The following is a 16,713-nucleotide window of genomic DNA, read 5'->3' as shown; positions in this document are numbered from 1 at the left end:
CACCCGCACCGGCCGTCCCCCTCCCCCTGTGGAGCTGCCGCCGGAACAGGTGGTCCTCCGCGAGGACGGCGACCCGGACGACACTCCGGGCAGGCACGTCGCCCTACGGGCGTCGGAAGCGGCGGCGGCGCCGGCTGCTGCAAGGGAGGCCGCTGAGGTTGCTGCCGCAACTGAAGACGCCGCGGCCATGGCGGCAGAGGAGGCCGCGATGGCGCCGGCGGAGGACGAGGAGGCGGCGATGGAGGGCGACATCCCCATGAACTGGGATGACGTCGCCAACAACAGCAGCAGCGACGACGGCGGTGACGGCGAAGGAGCCATCGTGATCGACCTGCTCGCACCTAGCGACGACGACTAGTGTCGTTTTTTATTTTTTGTTTAAATTGAGTATGTAAAATATATGTTGAATGAAAATGCAATGAAAATGCAATGCACCGATGACGATGTCGGCGAAGGCGGGCCGGGGCAGCGTGCAGGAGCGGCGCGGCATGGGGCCGGGGGGCCTTAGCGGCGGGGCATCGGTGGCGGCGGGCGACGTGGGGTATCTAGTTTTTATCGTCAGGTCTAATTTTTTCATGAATCTTTTTCGTCAAATTTTATCAACAGGTATCTAGTTTTGAAGATTTCGACGTGGATCCAATGGTGAAAACGATTCGAGATTTGGATGCACGGTTTAAGAGATAACTTGTTTTTAACAAATAGATTTACGAAAAAAATAAAATTTCTCAGGTTGTGACAAGTGATGCATATGCAACGCGTCATTTGTCATAACTTGAGGAGTTTTTTTAGAATCCATAAGCTGGGAGATGGAAGTGGGCATTTCCTATTTGGCGCTGCAGGCGCCAGTTATAGCTCATTTTGCAAACTGGCGCCTGTAGCGCTGCGAGCTGGGCCGACCCATCTACTTTCTTTTTTGTTTTTCAAAACGAAAAAGAATGTCATTTGTCATAACTTGAGGAGTTTTTTTAGAATCCATAAGCTGGGAGATGGAAGTGGGCATTTCCTATTTGGCGCTGCAGGCGCCAGTTATAGCTCATTTTGCAAACTGGCGCCTGCAGCGCTGCGAGCTGGGCCGGCCCATCTACTTTTTTTTTTCTGTTTTTCAAAACGAAAAAGAAGTGAGAACTGCGAGTCGAACCGGCAACCTCTTGCTACGATCAGCAATGCATCAACCAACTGGCCACCAAATAGATTTACGAAAAAAATAAAATTTCTCAGGTTGTGACAAGTGATGCATATGCAACGCGTCATTTGTCATAACTTGAGGAGTTTTTTTAGAATCCATAAGCTGGGAGATGGAAGTGGGCATTTCCTATTTGGCGCTGCAGGCGCCAGTTATAGCTCATTTTGCAAACTGGCGCCTGCAGCGCTGCGAGCTGGGCCGACCCATCTACTTTCTTTTTTGTTTTTCAAAACGAAAAAGAATGTCATTTGTCATAACTTGAGGAGTTTTTTTAGAATCCATAAGCTGGGAGATGGAAGTGGGCATTTCCTATTTGGCGCTGCAGGCGCCAGTTATAGCTCATTTTGCAAACTGGCGCCTGCAGCGCTACGAGCTGGGCCGGCCCATCTACTTTTTTTTTTTCTGTTTTTCAAAACGAAAAAGAAGTGAGAACTGCGAGTCGAACCGGCAACCTCTTGCTACGATCAGCAATGCATCAACCAACTGGCCACCAGAAATCACATGTCTACATTCATCTTTATATTCTTTTCATCTTTCTTTATCTTCCTTTCTTCTTTTTTATTGTTCCTGGTTCGCGTACTTTTTTGTTAAAATGGACGAACTCTTTTAAAAAAATTGAACTTATTTTTAAATTCGATGAACTTTTTAAAAATTGATGAACTTTTTATTAATTTCGATTAACTTTTTCCAAATCAATGAACGTTTTTTCATTTTGATGAACTTTTTTCTAAATCGATGAACTTTCTTGAAATTTGACGAAGTTTTTTCAAATCAGTGAATTGTTTGTCAAATTTGATGAACTATTTTCAAAATCGATGAACTTTTTAAAAGTGATGAACTTTTTGTTCGAAACAAATGAACTTTTTTCATAATCGATGAACTTTTTTCATAATTGATGAACTTTTATCAAATGGAATTAAAAAAATTCAAAATTGATGAACTTTTTTTCAAATCGATGAACTTTTTTTAAAAATCGTGAACTTTTCTTGAATTTGATGAACTTTTTTAAAAATCAGTAATCTTTCTCAAATTGACGAACATTTTTTTCACTTTGTATGAACCTTTTAAAATTGATGAACTTTCTTCAAGTTCAATTTTATTTCATTGTGAATTCTATTTTGTTTATATCATAAAAAACGCAGAACAAACTGGGTATATGTTACTCCTACCTGCTAATGTTTTATTAAAAGAAGGGTCAAATAGAGTAGTTTCCTCACACTGGACAACACAGTGATGTCGACCAAGTGGTTATTGCCTCAAATGTTAGAAGTGGGCGGGCAAGTATCGAATCCTGTTTCTCCCTATTTCTGCAAAACTTGCATTTATTTTTCTGCGGTACCTTTTTCTCCTGGGCCGGCCCGCTATGCCTGCGCTGTGAGCGCCAGTTGGGATAACTGACGCCTGAAGCGCCGAGCAGGAGCTCCCATGGAAGGAGTACTTGATTTCGGATGCTCGCTGATTTGGGGAGATACGGCCCAAACGAGCATGTGCTCGAATATTTAGCCCACAAAGGCCCAAGCTTCCCTTTTTCACTTCGCTGCAGCACACACACTGCCGGTCTCCTTCCCGTGCGACCCGCGCCGCCGCCACGGCGCCGCCCTCCTCTGCTGCGCTGCCGCGTCGCCCCATTCCCTACTGCGTCGGCAGGCGGCCGTCGTTCATCGCCTCCCGGAGCTTAGTTTCGCTAGGTTAGTCCTTTCTCCTCATATTTATTTCATTTTCCCGTCGGTTACGAGGTCGCGTTTAGGGTTCTCGTGTGGATTTGCCATTGGCGTTATTAGTTTTCTTTGGGGGGGGGGGGGGGGGGGGGGGGGGGTTGTAGGGTTTTGCTATGATTGGGTTTATGCTCTTGGTCGGTTCTTGCAGGTTCGCCTTTGATCAATCCGTTGATGGATTTTTATTTTTATTTTGTGCAGGCACTTGCGTCTGAGTCTTGGGAGTCTGATGGCTGCCCCCATTGTCACGGCTGCGCTCAATTGTATTACCGCACTCCTAGCCTTGAAGAGAGATGGAGACGTCCTTCAAGGTGAATTTCTGGCCCTCATTTATGACACCAATGTTTCCTTGGAGTCGGTTGCTACTAAAATTGAGAAGTACGAAGGCAATCCACAGCTATATGAGGTGATCTGTGACATTGAGGACTTCCTCAATGGTCTTTGGATTCCTAAAGGCCGCAGCTTCTATACTCTCTCTAGGACACAGTTGGGTGGAGTGGCTCAGTATAATGTTCGCTTGAAACATTTACTTCAGACACTTCTGCCGGATCCAGCTCTGGTGCTACGGAGCCCAGCTCATCCTCGTCTGGTGTTTGCCATTCTTATGCTCCAGAGGGTAGTCTTATGGGCATTCTTGAGCCGAAACAGGAGATTATAAAGCTACTTACCTCAGATGTACCTGACTTGAAAGTTATTTGTATTGTTGGATGCGTTGGTATGGGAAAGACTGCCCTTTCAAGGGCTCTTTATGATGACAAGGATCTTACAATATTCTTTGATTGTAAAGTATGGTTAGTGGCATCTGAATGCAGCAATGCGGAAAGCGTCAAAACCAAAGTTCTTGAACAGATTAAGCACCTGAAGTCCTGGGACGCTTTGCATGAATTCTTGAAGCGTAGAAGGTCTCTCTCTCTCTCTCTCTCTCTCTCTCTCTCTCTCTCTCTCATAACTTTCCAATAATGTCTGTTGAATGTTACTCAGGTCCATCAATTGGTTATCTTACATTTGTTTTTGCTCAGCATCATACATTTGCTACAACACTCCATCCTGTTGATTTTTTTAGTTATTTCAGCCATGAAATAACTGTTTTGAGATCCAGAGTTCTCTTTTTTTTAGTACGAAGCAATTGTTTTTTCTCAATCTTTGTCAATATTGTATTTCTTTCTTACGGTACAAGCTTATAAGTGTGAGAACCCATTATATTGAAAAGATGGATATCCAACATGCTTCTCTGTTTTTTTTACTTACCTTCCCGATGTGCTCCTCTAGGTATCTGTTATTCATCGATGATATGCCCAAAGGATCAGAATGGAGGATACATGATATTTTTCCATCAGATATGGGAAGCGATGGCAGCAGAATAGTTGTGACAACAAGCGTGCACTCAGTGGCTGCTTCCTACAGCTCCGGCAACCACCTATTCACTATGCGATCACTTGATAAAACTACTTCTGAAAATTTGCTTTGGAAGAACATCTTGGAAGCATCACCTGCAATAAGGAATGGTTCAGAAACCATCCTGCAGAAGTGTGATGGCTTACCACTGGCTTTAAATGGTGTTTCTGATTATCTAAGTTCTAAAGGAGTTCGAGGTTCGCTTTTGACTGAATCCTGTTGTGAGGAAGTAGGGAAACATCTTGGTAAGTTCATGACAGGCAATGAGAGGGCATTTGGCAAAATGAGAAGAGCTCTTATCCGATGTTATGATTGTTTGCCTAATTATGATGTTAAGAGTTGCTTAGCATATACTTGCATTTTTCCGACGCGACATCAGATTAACGTCATGCAGCTAGCGAGAAAGTTGTTTGCTGAAGGCTTGGTGCAGGAAAATATAGCTGTTCATGATTGTCTCTCAACACTTATTGATATGAGTATGCTCGAGCCTACACCGCTGCGCAGCAGTCTCAGTAACACCACTAAAAGATGTGAATTGCACAATGTAATGCGAGAGTTTGCCATCCAGAAGGCCCTTTCAAGGCATCTTGTTACTTTTGTTACTCGAGATGAGCTGCTGCACGAGGGCGGCCGTATTCGCCGACTTAGTGTTCATCATAGCTCCAAAGCAGGATGTGAAGCATTGGCGAAGCAGAAGCAGTTCAGCCTGTCCTCTCTCAGGTCCTTCACAACCTTCAACAGTGAGCTTTTTGATTTCAAGAGTAGTAATCTGTTGCGTGTGTTAGATCTAGAAGGTTGCAAAGGTCTTGACGATGGAGTTGTCAAGGATATCTTTAACTTGGTGTTTCTCAGATTCATCTGCCTTAGGAATACTGACATAACCCGAATTCCTAAAAGGGTAAGAAAGCTCCTGCATCTGGAGACACTGGATGTTCGGGAGACACAGGTGAACACATTACCATTGGAAGTTATCATGCTACCTGAATTAGGTTCCCTGTTTGGTATGTTTGAGCTGCAACTTCCAACTGACACGGCAGGAATGCAAAAGCTTGTGAAGTTCTTGAAAGATGATAGTAAGTTGCATGCTTTTGGTGGGCTTGTCATCACAAAGGCACAACTTCAAGGAAGTTCAATGGCAGAAAAACAAGCTTTTGCAATCATAATAAAAGAAGCGAAAAGTCTGAGAAAGGTTAAATTCTGGTACAAAGCTTCTGCAGTTTTCCAGAGGAAGAAAGTATGGGTTAAATCTTTGTTTGATGCTGCTGCCTCAGCCTCTCAGCCTCAGGATGATGCTGCTGCCCCTCGCTCTCAGGATTCTGAAGCAACAGACAGTGTATTGGCAGCCTCTCTCACCTCTTCTATTGGCAAAAGAACCGTGGAACTCCGGTCTCTTTCTATTGATTTTGGTGTCCTGGAGAATGAGTTTTTGGGTTCCATAGAGGTTCTCGTCTCTCTCAAGTCCATCAAACTGAGGCAAACGTCGGGAACTTTGCCTGACCCTGCAAAGTTACGCGTGATGCGTAGTCTCATAAAACTGCATCTTGTTTCGACTGGTTTGACCAGCGAACAGTTGGAAGTACTGCAACACTTGGAATGCCTGGAACTTTTCAGGATCAAAGAGGATCGTCCCGGATTCTGGTGGAAGTACTGCAACACTTGGAATGCCTGGAACTTTTGAGGATCAAAGAGGATCGTCCCGGATTCTGGGATGGGTACTTTTCTGTCCAGATAGGTGGATTCCCAAGCCTTCAACTCCTGAGCTTTGAGGCCCCAAGGTATCCAAGGGTGCGGATTCAGCAAGGCGCCATGGTACATCTAATTTCCCTTCAATTGCTTTGTGCCGAATCTCCTTCATACTCGGCGCAAAAAGAAGAATCTCCTCCCTACTGTACTGCAAATGGGGAGTTTGAGTCCCTGATTGGAGTTAAAATCGCCCATCTTCCATATCTCAGTGAAGTGATACTACATCCAACAACTGATAGTGGCATCATTAATGCATGGAAGACCGCGCTGGGTTCTCACAGTAACAGGCCGTGCCTGAAGATGCGACCAGCCTGATGTCATTTTCCTTGGGAAGGCGAAGTTCTGTTGTATGTTCTGTGGCTTATGCATTATCATTATCCTTGGTTTCTCTCTGATGTCATTTTCTGGAAGTCACACCCATATTTTCAAAACATATGAACATTCATTATGCAGTATGTGAACATCTTTTTCTTTTTGAAATATATGGTCGTTAGTATACGTAAACCAATTCCTTTAAATATATGGTTTTTTAATAGTCAGATAAAATATTTTTTTGTTGACATGTTAAAATGATTTCTAATGTATGGATTTGCTAGTAATTTTACTTAAAGTCCGAATTAACTAAAAATCTTAGTCAACCATATCACGGTCAGATCACAGATGCTAAAATTCATGTGTAAGACCTTGAACAATGCAAGGTGCTTATGAGAGGTGTTTAGAGAAATAAATCTGATATTTTTTTCAAGCACTGGTGCTTCGTTGTAGAGCTAAACGCTAAGTTAGGTGGGGTAGATGCTTAGTTAGGCACCCCTCTGGTAGAAGTAAGAATTGATGCTTAAGAAAAACTCAATTTATTTTACTAAGCACACCTGAGCATCTTGCATTGTACAAAGCATAACATGGTTTGTCTTGTCGCATCTATGTGTCTCACAGTGTTGGTTGGTCTAGCCTTCGGCCCTTTTAAGCATCTATAGTCAAAGGCTAATTTGGCCTAACGTTTTCATATTCTCCCAACATAAGGGTTCTTTTAAGCATCTACTAGCAAACATGTCCGTGCGTTGCAACGGGAAAAACAAAAATGATGCCTCCAGTCATGGGTAGAAATCCACATCCTCCTTTTTTGCGGGGTCCACATCCTCTATTTCAAGACCATTCCACATCGAGTTGCCACTTATCCTTCTTCCCGCCTTTGTCGATCATGGTTGCGGTCTCAACAATAATTATGCCTACGTAAGAGAATGTTTAAAAAAAATTAAAAATTGATCTACTGAGGCAGACATGAGGGCCGCCCTCCACAAGTTACTCCCAAAGGCCAGGCCATACACTGCCCTCATACTCATGCTCGCTTTTGCACAATGCCCATGCTTTGCTTTGGAGATGTCAATTACATGAACCAGGGTTGGCAGGGGTTGAGGAACTGGGTTGTGGGGCACTGATCGATTGGGGGAAGGGTTCTCCAGGACTCTAACCGGGACATGGGATGGGACATTGTAGCCTGGCTAATATAATAGCGAAAAGTGGGAAGTTGGTGTTGGACACACCAGAGACTTCGAGTCCAACTCCTTGTGTGTTCGTAATCGGCGCCATATTAGGTAGATGCAAATGTCACAAACAGATAGCAGACAACATAGGTTGACAGAGCTTCTTATTTCTATTTGAGCTTGCATGATGATCAACATTAGATCATTCGTCGACCATAGACTTCAACTTGTGTGCAAATTCTTTGATTCTTGTTCTTCGTATGAAAGGTTCTTCCTTCCTATTGAAACGCAAACCCTTCTTTAAATCTAAGTTTACGGGACACACAAGCGACTTTCTAGTCGCAGTAAAGATTTTTCTGTAACCTTTATACATACAGCTTGCTTCATCTTATTTCACTCGATCACCTGACGTCAATCCTAATACAGCCATGAAATGCTAGTTCGGTGCAGCGATCGCACATGGTAGTTAAGCCTGATGTTCTCTGTACATAATGTCTTCGAACAAACTCTTTGCCTGCTCCAGAAGTTTTATTTATCCCTGTTGCTCCATGAACACTACTGGGACAGCTGCTGCAGTGCGCTGCCCCATCTGTAGAGAGCTCACATGAGATTCATACATATACAGGCATAGACAACCACATCCAAACAACCAGAGATTGGCAAATAAAGTATCCATGCTCAAACTTGTAGGAAATTCAGCCTAAAAAACAGAGCGACACTGTACCTTTTAGACTGTAAGTGTTGCTTTTGGATAACATGCCAAACACACCCACGATCAGCATCAACTGCTCCTTTCTGCATCAGGTTTTATTTTATTTTTCACGAATACGCAACGGCTTGCGTATCATTCATTGATAGGTAGCAAAAGGAAGTACAAGAGTACATGCAGAAGCGAGGAGGAGACGATGAGGTGAGTCGTACACAGGGATGGCGACCACATCATCGCGAGCAGAAAGGACGTGGGTTGCTCAGCCCACACTAAGCCCTACGTAGCTACGGCAGGACATTGGTGAGTCCAACGGCCCCCGCCCTGGCCCAAGTTTTAGCTTCTTCCTTAATGGAGTTGGAGAGGAGAAGAGTGGAAGGCTGCCTCCCGTCGAAGATACACCCATTGCGGTGGGTCCAAATGGACCAGGCAATGAGGAGTATCATGGAAGAGAGACCTTTCCTGCACGGCGTAGGGCAGCTAGAACTAGCAGAATGCCACCACTCCAGGAAGTCATCCGTCAGAGATGGAAGAGGGACCACAAGGGAGCACCACGCGAGCAAGTCACACCGAATCTGCCGGGAGAAGGGACATCCAATAAGCAAGTGGTGCATTGTTTCAGGTTCCTGGTCGCATAGGCGACAACATGGATCATGGGGAAGACCGTGTCTGGCAAGGCGAGCAGCCGTCCAACAGCGGTCTTGGAGGGCCAGCCAGGCGAAGAATTTGACGCGGAGGGGTGCCCAAGCCTTCCAATGAAGTCTCCAGTGAGGGGCGTGGGTCGAGCCATGGAAGAGCGCAAGATAGCAAGAGCCGGCGGAGTACACGCCCGAAGTGGTCCAGTGCCAGACAAGCCTATCCGGCTCCGAAGTCAGGGTGATAGGGCCAAGCAAACGCCAGAGGTCTATGTATTCCACCATGGCAGTGGGGGATAGGGCACCCTGGATGTCCCTGACCCAGGAGCGCTGGGGCAGGCACTCGGCAATGGTCCTCGCGTTGCGCCGGCGGCGGGGAACAAGGGAGGAGAGCGTCGGGGCGATCTCCATGATGGTATTGCCGTCCAGCCAATGATCCGACCAGAAGTGGCAGGCGCGGCCATCGCCAAGCATCCATGTGGTCGAAGCCCAAAAGATGGCAGCGGTATCCGCATCGACAGGGATCCGAAGATGACTCCACGGTCGAGCCGGGTCCGTACGCTGAAGCCAGCACCAACGAGCGCGTAGGGCAATGCCGAAGCGGCGAAGATCAGGAATGCCAAGCCCACCCAGGGCAAGGGGCGGCAGACCTTCTGCCAGTTGACCAGGCAATGTCCAGCGGAGGCATCGCGGCGGCCGTGCCAGAGGAAATGATCCGATTGATCTGCTTGAGGGTAGGCACGGACAGGGCGATGGCCATCATGATGTGAGTCGGCATGGCGGAGAGCACATGTCGGGCAAGGGCAAGGCGCTCGCCCCTGGACAGCATCGAAGCGCGCCAAGTGGACAATTTTGTTGCCATGCGATCGACCATGGGCTGAAGGGCAGAGGCTGGCACCTTGCGGAGCGACAAGGGGAGGCCCAAGTAGATCAAAGGGAAGGAGGTGATGGGACACTCCAGCTCACTAGCCACGATCTCGATCTCCTCTGGAGAGCACCGGATGGGGGTGGCCGAAGATTTAGCCATGTTGGAGTGAAGACCAGAAGCCTCGCCAAAAGTCTACATGAGGGTGCGCACAACACGAAGGTCATTGGCGTCAGGGTGGCAGAAATGGCGACGTCATCGGCGTATAGGGACACGCTAGAAGCGAGCAGCCGGGCGGTGAGCCTGCATAAGACACCGGCCCGGAGAGCATGTTGCAGGAGGGAGTTAAGGGCATCGATCACCAGCGTGAAAAGCATGGGGGAAACCTGGTCGCCCTGCCGTAGTCCTTTGGCGTGGAGAATCGGCGGCCCCAGCGAGTCGTTCATGATGACACGCGTGCTGGCCGTAGATAGCAGGATGGTCACCCACTCGCACCATCTCCGACTGAAGCCGAGGTGGGGAAGGATCTCGAGCAAGAAGGGCCAAGAGACGGAGTCGAATGCCTTGGAGATGTCGAGCTTGAGAAGGACCCGGTGGGCACCGGCCTGGTGAAGGTGGCGCGCTGTGTGCTGAACCAGCATAAAATTGTCGTGGATGCAGCGCCCGGCGATGAAAGCACTCTGGTTGACCGAAAGAAGCTCCCCAAGCCGCGGGGCGAGCCTCAGGGCGAGAACTTTGGCAACAAGTTTGGCAACCAGATGAATCAGGCTAATCGGCCGGTAGTCAGACAGAGAAGAGGCGTTGGGGCGCTTCGCGAGGAGGGTGATGAAGGCTTCATTCAGGCAATGGAAACCGCGACCATTCATATGATAGAACTTATCAAACGCCTCCATGAGGTCTCCCTTGACCGTGTCCCAGCAGTGCCGGAGGAACTCCGCCGAGAAGCCATCTGGGCTCGGCGCCTTGCCGGTAGGCAGCAGTTTAATGGCCTGCCAGACCTCGTCCTTGGAGAAAGGGCAGTCTAACACTGAGAGGTCGAAATGCCTGGGATCGATTGAGTTGGGACGGAGGGAGAAGACGCGCGCGTCGGCGGTCCCCAAGATGGCCGAAAAATGCTCGTACGCGGCCCGAGAGAGGTCGCATGCCCCGGTGATGACCTCATCGCCACAGCGGAGCGAGAGGATCCTGTTCTTTTGCTTGCGCTGGACGGCATGGATGCGCAAAAAGGCAGAGGAAGCCTCGCCGCTGCGGAGCCACGAGAGGCGGACGCGCTGATGCAGAATCGAACGCTCGATGGACGCAAGGCCGAGATAGGCACACTTGAGGCGGTGACGAAACCACGATTCTGAAGTGGAGAGAGGCCGGGAGTCTTGGGCAGCGTCGAAGCGCGCAATAATATCACGGGCGACCTGGAGTTGGAGGGAAATGCTCCCAATGGATCTAGCGCTCCAGCGCTGCAGGTGCCGAGCGGTGGAACGAAGCCGAAGGAAAATGCGCCTGAAGGGGTCCGGCTCCTGGGACTCCTCCACCCAGCCATCAGCCACAACTTGCTGGAAGCCCTCCATTTTAGGCCAGAATCTCTCGAAGTGAAACCGGCGCGGCCCGGGAGAACTCGCGGTGCAATCCACCATGAGGGGGCAGTGGTCGGAGGCAGCCGAGGAAAGGCAACAAAGAAGACAGTGCGGCTTGGCCTCGTTCCACGCGAGGGTGCAAAGCACCCGGTCAATCCGGACAAGCGTGGGGTTATCCCTCTCATTGGACCAAGTATACCGGAAACCGTGGAGGTAGAGGTCACGCAACTCCAAATCAGCCATGAACCGCCGGAAACGCCGAAGCATGCGCAAGTTAAGGCGCGGGTTGTTTTTGTCGGCGGGGGAAGCAATCATGTTAAAGTCGCTGCCAAGGACCCAGGGACCAGCGCAGTTAGCCCGCTCCTCTTGCAGATCTGCCAGGAATTGCATCTTCTCGGGGTCGCTTTGAGGCCCGTAGACTCCAGTGAGCCACCAGTGCCGGTCTCCAGCGAGCGCCGCCGAGATGTGGTGGGAGCCATAGGAAGGGTTGGACACGGAAATCACGGAGCTACACCAAGCCAGCAGAATGCCCCCACGGGTCTTGACCGCGGGTAGAAAGAAGAAGCCATCAAAGGAAGGCCCGAGCGCTTCGACCACAAGCGACAGCATGACGAGGGCGAGCTCGGTCTCTTGGAGGCAGATGATGGAAGGCATGTCGGAGGCGACGACACTACAGACAGTGGTGCACTTGGCTCCGGAGTTCAAGCCACACACATTCTAGAACATACACTTGAGGTTGTGATCCATTACAAAAAAGGTTGAGTTTCGGGCGACAAAGAATAGAGGAGGGGGGGGGGGGTAAGGTCTACACAGCAACAATTACGGACGGAGATGGCTAGTGTAAAGCAAGCAGCATCTCCTCCGAGGGCACCCCCAGCCAAAGAATTCGGCAAATGCCTGGATCACATCGACAGCGAGCGGGCGCTCGAAGAGCTTGGCATATTTGTTCAGGGTTGCGTTTGAAATGACCTCGTCATCCTGCAAGAGGCCCAGACGCCGCAAGAGAACTCGCTTGGCCTTCATCTCCGAGTTCAGCCCACGATCGGCCTTGGCGAGATGATCACTCCTGCGCGGGGTGAAGTCGAGGGGAACGGCATGCCGACGCCGCCGCAGAGTAGGAAGAAGTGGAGGAGCGACGACGGTGCGGATCGAGTCCATGTAGACAGCAAGGGTGGTGTCGGTGCTGATAGGAGCGGGCGCAGCAGCCTGCGGGGAGCTTGGTACGTGGTCATTGTCATGCATGGGCTGCATGGCCAGTGAGGGGCCAGATGGGCACGCAGTATTGGGGGGGGGGGAAGGGGGTGACCCAGATTGGCAGAGGCGGGCCCCTCCTGGCCCGACAAGACAGGCGCAAGAGGGGAGGCAGGGGACCTCGCGATCAGATCCGTGGGGCCATCCGAGGACATGCGATCAGGATCAGCTGCACACCTGGGGCCGGACGGAATCTCTATGGAAGGCTAGGGACAGCAGGACTGTGCGCCGGCAGCAGAAGCAGGGCACGCGCCAATCAGAACAGCCTGAGAGGGTGGGCAGGCAGCTGAGGGGAGGGGCAGGGAGACAGGCGATGGGTCAGCCGCCCCATTGTCACCAAGCGGCGCGCCAGAAGAGGGGGACGGGTTCGAGGCGACCAGGTCCATCCCATTGACCACGTTTGAACCCAAAGCAGGGAAGGTGGGAGAGGAGGCGGCCGGGCGCGGGGAGGGACCATTGGCCAGAAGCGGCCGGGCGCGGGGAGGGACCATTGGCCAGAAGCGGCAACTCGGTGACTTTTGCCAACGGTGGGAAGACCAGGCGGCTGGACACCGGTGGCCCACGGCGCACGCTGACCACAGAAGGGTGTGGGCCCAGAATGCCCTGCCAGCCCCGAGGCACATGAGGGGTGGAGCGCGCGGCGACGATGGCTCTCAGCCGCAGCCGTGCCTCCAGCAGCGCGCGGGGGGAAGTCATGGCGACAGGGGTAGGGCGGCGGGAGTGGCGGGGATGGGGATCCCCATCATCAGCTTGGTCGCCACCGCCGGGAGCACGACCGGAGACAGGGGCGACCGGAAGGCGATAGTCCTCAGAAGCGGAGACACGGATGGAGACCGGGAAGCGCAGCATGGCGTGACCGAAACGAAAGACCAAATTCGGGTCAGCCCGCTCGACCGTCGCGCTCGGCGCGGTGAGGAGGAGCTCGGAGGAGCGAGGAATGGCGTTGGGGTTGAGAGTCTAGGCAGAGAGCCGAAACATCGACATGTCAGCCATGCTAGCCGTCTCGGGAGCGAGCACGTCCATGTCGCAGAACGGGGATAGCAGCGTCTCTACGGTAGCCCGCTCCCAGGCGTGGTCAGGGATCCCACCGAGCTCCAGGAAGACGAGGAAGAGCGCAGTGACAGGCACGGCCCCGGCGGAGTCACTCCAAGGGTGGATCAGCAGGCGGAAGCGCCGGCAGCGAAAGACGGACGAGGCGACACGCGCGCGGTCGGCAGCCGCGCGGAAGCGAATGAGGAACTCATCGGGACGGTGACGGTGCAGAGAGAATGCGTCAGAGGCCATGGGGCACTTAGCGCGGAGCAGGGCCGCGACATCCTCGCTGGAGATGCCGGAGCGAGCGCCGGCCACAATGATGGTGAGCGCACGCTGCTGCAGCGCAGCCTCGGCCTCCGCGATGGCAGGAGACCGTGGGAGGTAGCACACGACACTGGCAGACCTGCGAGAAGGGTGACCAGACATGGCAGAGATGGCCTGGGATGCCGCAGAGGCAGGAACTGAGGCAGGGGAGCCCGGCGAGGACAGCGGAGGGGAGGCGGCGGCAGAGGGCGCGGCTGACGGCTGGGGAGCGGACCAAGATCCAGAGAGCGCCGACACGGCATCGCCCGCAGACCCGGAGAACACTGGTGACCCGGAGAGCACGGGCGTCGAGCCGCCAGACCCCAAGAGCACCGACATCGCATCAGAGAAGACCGGCGTGGAACCACCCGACCCGAAGAATACGAGCGTGGCGGAGGAGCGGGGCGAGGAGGCCCGGGGGCGCTTGGAGGGAGGTGCGTCGGAGGGGGAGGCCGGGGAGCGCGACCGGTCACAGAAGCAGGCGATGTGCCCGAAGAACCGGCAGCGCGGCACCGGACATCCTTGCGGCAGTCCGACAAGGGGTGGCCATCCCGCCCCAGGCACCGAGGACACTCGCCGGGGTCCTGGTGGGAGGAGCGACGCGGGCAGATGGCAGGGGGCACCGCTGGCGCTGCTGACGCAGGGCCCGCCGCCTGTGCCCACGAGGCACCTCCCAGCCCCCAGCGGTCGCACCATCGAAAGCAGGCGGGGCCAAGGCAGCCCCGTCGCGGTGGGTCTCGGACCGGGGCCGGGGGCGGGGCGCGGGATCAGCCGGGCCTGGACAGGCCACCGAGGAAGGGGGGGCCTGAGGCGACGGGAGGGGCAGTGGGGCGCAGAGGGCCTCGCGGAAGGAGGCCGGCACAGACCGACGGACACTGCTCTCAGCGGACGAGGGGCTGGAGTCCGTCCATCGAAGGGCGCGGGGCCGGCTGCCGGAGGCAGCAGGGGAGGCCATGAGAAGGGGAGGGTGGGCACCGGAGCCGGAGTGGCCTCCGGCGAGAGCAGGAGGGTGGGCGCCGGGGCCAGAGTGGCCACCGGCGAGAGGGGCTAGGCGGGAGTAGCTAGGCGAGAGCTTGTGAGCTCCTTCCCCGGAGGTTCTAAGGTTTTATTCAAATAAGTGTATAATTAATGCAAGTTCAAGTCAAGTATTTCAATAAAATATAAGGCTTGTTCGAGCACCATTTACCCAAATCAACTGAATACTAAGCTGGTTCGAGCAGCACAGGGTGGCTCATCTTTAATTTAGGTCGAATTCAAGGCTTGTTGAAATTAAGCAAACAAACTCGCACAAGAGATACCAACAGCAGCATAATTTGAGCGAGTGCCTTGTCACTTGTCAATGTCGGACGCGAGCGGCTGAAGCGGCTACGACGGAGCTCGAAGACACCCAGGCAGCCACCTCCCTTCCCTGCATCACCCCCTTCTTCCCCGTGCGTCTTCTCGAAGGATCCATGTAGTGAGGTCGTTGGATCCATTGGCCGGGACCAGCAGCGCCGCACCTTCAGTTCTCCGGCATGCCTCGCCCCAGCCTCTAGTACTACTTCCTTTTATCCCCTGCCTGCCTCTCTCCTTCAGTAAGCCGCCGCCGCCACTGCCGCTTGAAGAGGCCGCGAGGACCTGCTCCGTCCGTCCTTCCCTTGACGTTGCTGGAAGCTTTGAGCGGCCTTGGTCAGTGGCCGTGCTTTAGAGCCCGCCGAACCCGGTTGCTTTGGTGGTCGCCGTAGCCGCGCTCCACTGCAAGCCGCTGTTTCATGATTTGAGCGGCTGCTACTGCTACCGCTATCCATCGCCGGCTGCATCCCGAGCGATAGTGCCGCTAGATCCAGGCCGCTGGCGTCCACGGGCGTGGGGTGGCGGGATCTATGCAGCCGGTTGTTGACCTCGGGGCTGGAGGTGGTGGTCCATGGCAGCGCCGATGGAGTAGCTCTCTCGACTTCGACTTATAAGAAGAAGCAAAGGAGAAACTCCTTCATGGTCTCTAGCTCTCTCCTTTCTCTTGATATGGTAAAAAGCAGAGGAGCGGCGGACCTAGATTGGAGGCGTCGATATTTTCTCTATCCAGGGGACGGGAGGCGCCGATCTGAAAGGTCCTCCTGGAGGGTGGATTGAATATATGCATATGTAGCGTAAAATGCATCCCATGTCAGTGTATTTGTGTCAAAGCTCACTTTGGTCACTGTACATAAGAATACGATCAATACAGTAATTAAATACGACTTGAGGTGATTATACGGTCACTAGTCTCACTAGTCACTGTATAGTTTTGGTATTTTGCCTACTTTGACCAGTCAAACTACCTTTATGGCGGCGTTGGATCAGCCATTGGGGCGGCGGCGCCGAGATGGCCCTGCCAGGAAGGTGTCCTGGCGTGCAGTGGGCTTCCGGCCGCCTCCGTGTGAGGGGATCGCGGCGATGCCCCGGTGGAGATGGCGCCGGAGTGAGGCTGGAGTGGCGGGCCAGATCCAATCTGGTGGCAGTCTCTCGGTGTTGATGAAGGTCAATGGAGCGGATCTGGCTTTTGCTCCGCTTGGAGGATGTGGTTGCTTCTTGACAGTGATGTTGGTGGAGGTCTGGTTCGCGCTCTCTCGGCAGTGTGGGTGGTGCTGGACCACGGCTACGCGGCTTCAGCGGATTTGCTGCGGTGACGGCGGTGCGAGGCTTCAGGGACGGTGCTGCCCAGTACCTCGTCGGAGTGGTGATGCACAACATTACAGATGAAAATCCTGTCCGGTTTTGGCCGAACGGCATCGATGGCACCCGCTGGTGTCGTTCCCCTCTCTGGAGGCGATGTCGAGTGTGTCGCCATCTCCCTCGTGCTTGGTGTTGGCAG

At 52.6% G+C, this 16,713-nt stretch overlaps 1 protein-coding gene across 1 annotated transcript; it reads left to right on the top strand.

The window, feature by feature from the left end:
* Positions 1–437: 437 nt before the first annotated feature.
* Positions 438–6,534, top strand: LOC109751337 (disease resistance protein RGA4). Its single transcript, XM_073506082.1, has 6 exons — positions 438–606; positions 2,727–2,871; positions 3,100–3,335; positions 3,434–3,800; positions 4,168–5,734; positions 5,857–6,534. Exons 1-6 carry the CDS (start codon positions 438–440, stop codon positions 6,349–6,351), a joined length of 2,979 nt encoding a protein of 992 aa, XP_073362183.1. The 3' UTR covers positions 6,352–6,534.
* The last annotated feature ends 10,179 nt before the right edge of the window (positions 6,535–16,713 follow it).

Source organism: Aegilops tauschii, chromosome 1 (assembly GCF_002575655.3).
Source record: "Aegilops tauschii subsp. strangulata cultivar AL8/78 chromosome 1, Aet v6.0, whole genome shotgun sequence".
Classification (NCBI taxonomy): Eukaryota; Viridiplantae; Streptophyta; class Magnoliopsida; order Poales; family Poaceae; genus Aegilops; species Aegilops tauschii.
The sequence above is the reverse complement of the archived record's forward strand: the minus strand, read 5'-3'. Positions and strand labels throughout refer to the sequence as shown.

Excerpts from the sequence above, each read along its gene's own strand:
- LOC109751337 (XM_073506082.1), top strand. The coding sequence starts at position 438 with ATGACGATGTCGGCGAAGGCGGGCCGGGGCAGCGTGCAGGAGCGGCGC. Across the intron at positions 607-2,726 it reads TCGTCAAATTTTATCAACAG|CACACACACTGCCGGTCTCC; the intron begins GTATCTAGTTTT and ends ACTTCGCTGCAG. Across the intron at positions 3,801-4,167 it reads GAATTCTTGAAGCGTAGAAG|GTATCTGTTATTCATCGATG; the intron begins GTCTCTCTCTCT and ends GTGCTCCTCTAG.